The sequence below is a fragment of the Sinocyclocheilus grahami genome, unplaced genomic scaffold (assembly GCF_001515645.1).
Source record: "Sinocyclocheilus grahami isolate Dianchi unplaced genomic scaffold, SAMN03320097.WGS_v1.1 scaffold140.1, whole genome shotgun sequence".
NCBI lineage: Eukaryota > Metazoa > Chordata > Actinopteri > Cypriniformes > Cyprinidae > Sinocyclocheilus > Sinocyclocheilus grahami.
In genome coordinates, this window is record NW_015505319.1 from 1107297 (window position 1) to 1117296 (window position 10000).

Below are 10000 nucleotides of genomic sequence, written 5' to 3' on the forward strand. Positions count from 1 at the left end.
TATATACATAGAAGAATTATTTCATGATGCATGTTCAGATCACGTTTAAAAAGATCTTTGAAATGCTCAAATGAATATAGCAAAATCCATAACAATAAATTAAGTAAAATATTAAATTAAATATATATAAACATATTTTTATATAACATTTAGAAATTTATTTTTTGTTTCTAAATATATTTTATATACATATATGGATATTATGCATGTGTGTGTGTGTGTGTGTGTGTAATTTTTTTTTATGACATTTAAAATTAATTTAAAAATCATTTAACTACTCGCATTTAAAAAATGTCTGAATGCCACTGCATTAGATACAAAACATCAAGGCAATTGGCACGTGCAAAAAAAAATCATTTTCTAAACTAACTTCAGTTTTTAATTTGATATTTTCTAGTGTTTTGGAAATTTTTAGTGGATGATACTTTTAGTCAGTTTAGTCAGTTCTCCTCAGATATATTTATAAAATGTTTTTCTTGCAATGTATGCTTGTTCTCTCTTTCTTAAAAAAAATCTTTTTAATTCTTCTTAAATTCTTCTTTTAAAAAATCGTTTTAGATTTTATTTAATGCAATGACATTCAGACATTTTTAAGTATAGCTTAAGTGTGTAAATATTTTCTGGGCCCCTGTAGTCTTCGTGTTCATCCATAAAGAACAAATATACAGACATACAAGTGCACACTTGAAACACACACTAAAACATCCACAACCTATTCCCGGCTCTCAGCGATGAGGCTGTCTGGAGCCAGGTTTTTTTGTCTCTGCTTTAGGTGTCAGCTGTTCAAACAAGCTGGAGCTGCAGCTGTAGTGTCTCTGGACTAAAAGCAGTGAGCGAGCAAAGCTTTCATACTGCTGCCTGACAACTCCACGGAAAAGTTCACACTATCCTCCAACACAGCAAGCTCATGCATTTAAATCTACACGCACGTAACACGCACGTAACACGCACGCAAACACAATATCTGTTGAGCGCTAGCCAGAAATGAGATGGGAGATAGAGCTGTTGTTCTGTTCGTTTGTGTGCTAATGAACACGTCTCTAGCACTGTTTTCCATGCTGGCTTTGTTCCAAGCTAGTGCGCATTTTAAGGCATCATAAACACAGAGGCTGTTCCAAAAGGTAGGCGGCATAACACACCTCATTTGTTTGAAATGAAAAAGCAACCTCTAAGGTTCAAATTCAACCCATCCTCCTCTCACTGCTATATAATTTCCGGTTGTGTCTCTACAGTCTCTGTCAATAACAAGTGATTTAAAAACTTCACAATGTGATAGAAAGAGCGCATTGTTATGTATTTCCCATCTATGAAAGGCAGAGACAACAAAAGGCTCATTTGTTTGTCCGCTTACAATGCAACCCTTCAGTAATGTTTCTGAATCTGTAAATTGGGAATAAGAAAACGAAAAATGGAAAGCAATGTGAAATGGAGGAGACGGTGACATTGAAAAAGAGGGCACAAATGGCTTCAATTGAGAACTTGAGACTATCAATAACCCTTGAAAACACAACGCAATAAAAAGCAATCAGGCACAAGGTTAGTGCAACATCTGCTTGTCATAATCTACAATATAAGCCAAGCTAGAATCACTATTTCAAAATCTACTCTGGCCTGTAATTGTTGACTATGTACTCATTTAACCTCTGAGCTTCTTCTGAAATGTACAATGTCTTTGAGAGAAGAAGTGCATGCTTTCTGTCCCAACAGAATAAAGGTTGCTCCACTGGGATGAAGTATTAGGTGCTGAATTTAAGAGCTTAATAAGAACCTGCTGCCAAAGTGCAGCCAACTATTGAAGAAAACGAGGGGTGAAAGCACTGCAGTTCAGCTAATACAGAAAGCATTCTGTATGCAACAGGTTGAGCAGAAATGAATTGGAAATGCCTTTTAAATTCTAATTCATTTCCTGAATTTGAATGTAGCAGATATACATAGAGATAGAACGATAGAATGATAGAACGATAGAATGATAGATAGAACGATAGAATGATAGATAGAACGATAGATAGATAGAACGATAGATAGAACGATAAAACGATAGAACGATAGATAGAACGATAGAATGATAAATAGAATGATAGATAGAAGGATAGAATGATAGATAGAACGATAGATAGAATGATAGAACGATAGAACTATAGAACGTTAGAATGATAGATAGAACGATAGAACGATAGACAGAACGGTAGAACGATAGATAGAATGATAGATAGAACGATAGAATGATAGATAGAACGATAGATAGAATGATAGAACGATAGATCGATAGATAGAATGATAGATAGAACGATAGAATGATAGATAGAACGATAGATAGAATGATAGAACGATAGATTGAACGATAGATAGAACGATAGAAGGATAGATAGAAGGATAGATAGAACGGTAGAATGACAGAACGATAGATAGAACGGTAGAACGATAGATAGAACGATAGAATGATAGATAGAACGATAGATAGAACGATAGATTGAACGACAGATAGAAGGATAGAACGATAGACAAGAAGGATAGATAGAACGATAGAATGATAGAACGATAGAACGATAGATAGAACGATAGATAGAACGACGGATGGACGGACAGAGACAGACAGACAGACAGACAGACAGACAGATAGATAGATAGATAGATAGATAGATAGAACGATAGATAGAACGATAGAATGATAGATAGAACGATAAAACGATAGAACGATAGATAGAATGATAGATAGAACGATAGAATGATAAATAGAATGATAGAATGATAGATAGAATGACAGATAGAACGATAGAATGATAGAATGATAGATAGAACAATAGAACGATAGAACGATAGAATGATAGATAGAACGATAGAACGATAGACAGAACGGTAGAACGATAGATAGAATGATAGATAGAACGATAGAATGATAGATAGAACGATAGATAGAACGATAGATTGAACGATAGATAGAACGATAGAAGGATAGATAGAACGATAGAATGATAGAACGATAGATAGAACGATAGTTAGAACGACGGATGGACGGACGGACAGAGACAGACAGACAGACAGACAGATAGATAGATAGATAGACAGATAGATAGATAGATAGATAGATAGAACGATAGATAGAACGATAGAATGATAGATAGAACGATAGATAGAACGATAGATAGAATGATAGATAGAACGATAGAACGATAGAATGATAGAATGATAGATAGAACGACAGATAGAATGATAGAATGATAGATAGAACAATAGAACGATAGAACGATAGAATGATAGATAGAACGATAGAACGATAGACAGAACGGTAGAACGATAGATAGAATGATAGATAGAACGATAGAATGATAGATAGAACGATAGATAGAGCGATAGATTGAACAATAGATAGAACGATAGAACGATAGATAGAACGATAGAATGACAGAACGATAGATAGAACGGTAGAACGATAGATAGAACGATAGAATGATAGATAGAAGGATAGATAGAACGATAGATAGAACGATAGATTGAACGACAGATAGAAGGATAGAACGATAGATAGAACGATAGAATGATAGAACGATAGAACGATAGATAGAACGATAGATAGAAACAGATAGAACGATAGAATGATAGCTAGAACGATAGAACGATAGAATGATAAATAGAATGATAGAATGATAGATAGAACGATAGATAGAACGATAGAACCATAGATTGAACGATAGATAGAACGATAGATAGAATGATAGATAGATAGAACGATAGAACGATAGATAGAACGATAGATAGAACGACGGACGGACAGAGACAGACAGACAGACAGACAGACAGACAGACAGATAGATAGATAGATAGATAGATAGATAGATAGATAGATAGATAGATAGATAGATAGATAGATAGATAGATAGATAGATAGATAGATAGATAGATAGATAGATAGATAGATAGATAGATAAAGTGTGCATTAATGCGCTGCCAAGCAATTTACATCTGCCTATTTGGAAAACGATGTTTCTGGCCTAATACTAGACACAGATAAAACACTAACAGAACTCCATACACCAATTCAGCCGAGGCCTTATGAGTTTTATCATTTTATCAGGCTGAACAAAAAACAAAATTAAATACATCTGCCAACCAAATCCCACATCTAACACAATCTGACCCTGCAAAGTCCTTTCATGAGAAAGATGTGTATGTGCCTCTAAGAGGAGGAGCGTGCTGCCAGAGGGAGGTGAAAGAGCAGAGCCGCTCTCTAATAGGAAAAGCAGGAAAATAGGAGATGTGGGGAAAGAGTAGTGAAAACACCTGTTAGACTCCACTTCGCTTTCAGTGCCGAAACTCACAGCTCCTTAAGGAGTCCCAGCGGTGGCTCCCACGCACGCATAAATCAAGCCGAAGTGTTTAGTCCATCGAACAAATATTATTCAGAAAGATTACTGCAAAGAGCTTTAATGGAGACTGGATAAATGCACATCAAATTTCAATTTAGACTCCAGCAGAAACCTGCTCTCTCCAAGATGGATGGCCACAGTCACCTGCTTCAGTCAGCGAAATGGAAATGATCAATTCTGATGTGGTATAAAACGGCGTAAAAGACAGAGCTGCTGCTGTCTGTCAGTTCGCGTACAAACTAGGGAATGAATGACACTAGCCAAATGGTGCGTGCATGGAAAAGGCGCTCAACGTGGCCCGGCTGTAACTCTATCCCTGAGTGCACTGCTGCACTAATGCCACTACCTGCTACCTGCTCTCTCCTTCGTCTTTCCACTTGCATTTCGTTCCACAAAGGAAGGACTTGGGTTTCAGCTGTCGTTATTCATGTACCGGCACGTAGGACAAAGAGATTTGGCCACTTTTGGTGGCAGCTCGGCGGTGTAAATTGCTGTTATCAAGTGGCCCTATTGTACAGGATTAGGCTGGCGTCCACGTCCATGCCAGCTCTTCCATTAACATCCACACCAGCCCTCTATATATAACCTGTTTCTTACAAAAAGAGAAGGGCAACGTTTAACAGTTCCCTCAGGACCTGTGATGGAGCGCATGACTATGAGCTGACTTGAGAGGCTGGAGGAGAGAGCTGATTTGGGCTTGTCTGTTGCTGTGACGTTTGGGAAGCATATTTGAGTTGATCTGTATATATATATATATATATATATTAAATGATTTTAGCAAATGGCTGCAATATAACAAAGAGTGAAAAATTTAAGGGGGTCTGAATACTTTCCGTACCCACTGTATATATATATCACAGGTTGATCTGCGTTGCAAGCCAATGCTCACTCTCTAACAATAAAACTACTGTTCGGCCTATATGGTGTTTTAATGGAAGATGCAGATATGATAGCCACCCTCAGTTGATGGCTAATATATTACAAGCACTTCCATTTAAATCACAGACAATGAAGTTTCATTTTTGGGATCAGTAAAAATAGAAATTAATAATTTTATTCATCAAGGATGTATTAAAATGAAAATAAAGGCTTTTACATTGTTACAAAAAAACAAGGTAAAAATAAATACTGTTCTTTTAAACTTCATCAAAGAATCTTGAGAAAAAGATTTTGTTTTTCACAAAAATATTAAGTAGCACAACCATTTTTAACACTGATAATAAGCATATCAGAATGATTTCTGAAGGATCATGTGACACTGGAATAATGATGCTGAAAATTCAGCTTTGCATCACAGCAATAAATTGCATTTTTAAATATTTTTTAACTGTTTCAAAAAAATTAATATTTAAAAACTGTTTTTTTTATCAAATAAACGCAGTGTTATTTGATTAAAAATATTTTTAAAAATAGCACCAACCCCAAACTTTGAATGTGTAAAAGTATAAAGATAATAAAATTACTGAATTTACTTCATATTTTAATATTGTTTAAAGCTGGTAATCTCAAAATGGTCAAACGTTAAACAGTTTATCTACTCACTGTACTCACTAACTCTAAATCATTAAAACTGACTAAAACAAAATACAAAAGATTAGATATAGACGATTGTTGTTTTTAGATGTTTATCAAATATTTTGGGGGGACAATTTTTGTTTTTGAGCAATATGGATTATAAAAAAAAGTGTAATATAAATTTTAAAAAAATGGCTTGATGGTGTCCAGTTTGATTTGTAATGCACAGGTGCACAATTATAATTATACACCAATAATACAAAACATATATCAAAAGCATAAACATTTGATACATTTTTGCACTACATATAAGAAAATGTCTACATTGTTTCATAGATTTTTCACTCTATTGCCAGTTCTTTCACAGTGATTTCTAACAATAAAATTCTAACTTTTACTGCAAAATCAACATAATTTTACTGTCAGATGAAAACAAATTACTTTACAAATGATCAGATCACACTGCATTGTGGGATTCGAAAAAGGCCCGAACAGCCATAAACTCTTGCGTTGTGTCACCATTATGATGATTAGCCAATATAAAAATGCAAAAAAGCATAATGATTGACTTTAAGTCTGATTACAACTTGCAGTCTGCACTATATACGGCAAAATAGCAAGCACAAATGAGTTTCAAAACACTGTCAGCTGCAACATCACAGTCATAACCCGGCCTGCTCACTATGATATCACAGTACAGTTTGTTTGAATATGAACTCTATATTAAATGTAACTGTAGAGTCAATGCTGTAAAATGGACTAAAAGTACAGCAGCCAGTAGCCAAGAATATTACAGTGTAGAGAAAATCTGATTGATAGCATTCAGGTGAGTGATAACTAACTCATGAAAACAACGTTTGACATTTATCCTACCCGACCAGTGGACGACATCAGTGTCAACATCAAGCTGATCCGACATGCTGGCAGAACCCAGAACTCCATCTTTAAAAATCCTGCTCCAGAGCTGCCTGGTGAATGATGTCAGTCAGATATCAGCCTGAGGAGAGACAGACAGAGATGTGTTTAACCACAGATCACTGCTGCTGTAGGAATGATGCTCAATTATTCACCTCTGATGAGACTGTTGATTTTAGATGGAAAGTGCCAGACAGTGGTTCTCTTGATTGACTTAATTACACTAGTCAGTCTGGTAGGAGATTTTTGACAGTGAAAAAAATGCCTTTTTCTCAGGTACTCACCATGCATAATGCAACAGCAGTAGAAATGCAGTATCTGCTAATCATTTCTGTGCAGTAGTGCATGTCACATATATATATATATATATATATATATATATATATATATATATATATATATATATATATATACATACATACAAATTTTCATATGCTTTCATTTGATCAGAGGAGTGCATTATGAGATGCTGCAAAGAGATGGACCAACTGAGCAAATGCACATACAGGTTATGTCAGACAAATCAAAATTGCTTTATAAATGACTCATATTAAAACATTTCTCTTGAAAGACTCGTCTTATTAAGTGTAAAGCTACGCAAAGACGTTCATTTAGGCGATCAGCTCTTACCTTTGCTGCAAAGTAACTCATAGATTCACATTTTAATCCATTAAGCGCGCGCGCCGCACCAGTAAGCAATAAACACCGCACGAGCCCTGCTGATGTTGATTTGAGTGGCGTGCGGCCGACGCGCAGCGCTCAGGCTGGAGATATAAAGGCTGAATGCAGCGCGAATGCCTGCGAGTTTCTGCGATATCCTCAGCGCAAGGCTGCGTGCTGAACACTGAGCTGACAGAAGTTCATGTGCCGAGCTGATAGTCCGCTAGGCGTCCCACACCGGACGCGACGCGACGCAACGCGACGCGACGCGACTAGATCGCTCGCCCCGCAGCGAGGCATATAGAGTCACAATGGAACCTGCCTTTATAGTTTTTTTTACACAGTAAAATAAATACGAAATACAAAACCGTTCAATAAACAATAAAAAATGTTAAAGGTAAGAAAAATATCAAACCATTGTTTTAGTCCACAAATACGTATATAATTATAGAAATGTATAACATTTAAAACACGAGAAAACTTACCCCTAAAAGTAATGAGAAGTACTTTCTACTTTCACTATATAGTTGACATAAGCTTATATAAAATAGCCCATACAAAGCCATTTTCATTCATTCATTCCTGTAAGGCTTTTTGATGTTAACCAAAAGTGGGTTTTGATTCATTTGTTTAGGCTATTTTATATAAATTCACACACACACACACACACACACAATTTAAACTGTATTATATGCCATGCTTTTATATTTATTCAGCAATGTAAGTGTAATTGCATTAGATAACAAAATATCAAATCGAGATCCACTACTAATCTACATAAAAATAAATAAAATGTAAATCACTTAAAACACTGATTGATTACACATGCTGAATACAATATATACAAGCATGTGTGTATGTGTGTGTGTGTATGTGTATGTGTGTGTGTGTACCTACTTAACCATATTTGAGACAAATTTGTACCAAAAAGTGAGCTAAAGCTGACAAAATCTCCAAAAACCTCCCTTTGGGGACGTCCTCATTTGTAAAATAAAGTAAACAAAGTTTTTTTTTTATTATTGTAAAAATGCAGAAAGTTTCCTGTAAGGGGTAGGTTTGGGTGTAGGGTTGGTGTAGGGCAATAGAAAATATACAGTGTGTACAGTATAAAAACAATTACACCTATGGAATGTCCCCATTTAGATAGCTAAGTAAACGTGTGTGTATATGTGTGTGTGTGTGTGTGTGTGTATATGTGTGTGTGTGTGTGTGTGTGTGTGTGTGTTTTTGGGGTGTTTATGAGGACTCAAATTTTTATAATAACATGGGTATGACATAGATATTACAATGAGAAGGTGATTTATGAGGACATTTTGAGTGTCCCCGTAATTCAAAAGGCTTATAAATAATTCAGAATGAGTTTTTTTGAAAATCTGAAAATGCAGAAAGTTTCCTGTGAGGGGTAGGGTTGGTGTAGGGCAATTATGAGGACTCAAATTTTTATAATAACATGGGTATGACATAGATATTACAATGAGAAGGTGATTTATGAGGACATTTTGAGTGTCCCCGTAATTCAAAAGGCTTATAAATAATTCAGAATGAGTTTTTTTGAAAATCTGAAAATGCAGAAAGTTTCCTGTGAGGGGTAGGGTTGGTGTAGGGCAATAGAAAATATACAGTGTGTACAGTATAAAAACCATTACACCTATGGAGAGTCCCCATTTAGATAGCTAAGTAAACTTGTGTGTGTATGTGTGTGTGTGTGTGTAAATGTGTATACGTGTGTGTATGTGTGTGTGTGTGTGTGCATGTTTATGTGGTTTATGAGGACACAAATTTTTATAATAACATGGGTATGGCATAGGTATTACAACGAGAAGGTGATTTATGAGGACATTTTCAGTGTCCCCGTAATTCAAAAGGCTTATAAATAATTCAGAATGAGTTTTTTTGAAAATCTAAAAATGCAGAAAGTTTCCTGTGAGGGGTAGGTTTAGGGGTAGGGTTGGTGTAGGGCAATAGAAAATACGGTTTGTACAGTATAAAAACCATTACGCCTATGGAGAGTCCCCATAAAGCATAAAAATAAACCTGTGTGTGTGTGTGTGTGTGTAAATGTGTATATGTGTGTGTATGTACATATATGTATGTATATATATATATATATATATATATACACACACATACATACTGTACATTCATACAAACACACACACATTTATATATATTTGTTGATTAAAAAACAGCATCATATAGGTTTGATATTTTGTATCTAATGCAATGACATACATTCATTCGTAAATGTTCAAATACATTCTCAACTCAACATCATTAAACCCTTCGGATTGATTCCAGAGAGCACCCTAGCGCTTCATGTGGGCTTTTATCATTCTATATGCTCCTGCGAGTGATCAAATAGCTTGTTGAGCACAGCATGTCTGTTTATTATGAAGTGTAGAGTAGCGTTTGGCAGCGAGAAGCTTTGATATGCTTTCACCTGCCCTGGTTCAAGTCAAAGTGAGCAGCAGAAGGGCAAAGCTTTTCATACTTTTAAAGAGACCATTAGTGAGCTCTTGGATCTACAGGGTTCATTATTATTCCAC

At 35.6% G+C, this 10000-nt stretch overlaps 1 protein-coding gene across 1 annotated transcript in view; it reads right to left on the reverse strand.

Annotated features, from left to right (window-relative positions):
• adamtsl3 (ADAMTS-like 3) overlaps nt 1-7628 on the reverse strand; it is a 203776-nt gene extending 196148 nt beyond the window's left edge. Inside the window, exons 1-2 of the mRNA XM_016280432.1 lie at nt 7425-7628; nt 6753-6876 (exon numbers count right to left, since the gene is read on the reverse strand). Coding sequence (XP_016135918.1) covers nt 6753-6821 — 69 coding nt within the window. The 5' untranslated portion in view covers nt 6822-6876; nt 7425-7628. The remainder of the gene's footprint in view (nt 1-6752; nt 6877-7424) is intronic.
• Between the last annotated feature and the right edge of the window lie 2372 nt (nt 7629-10000).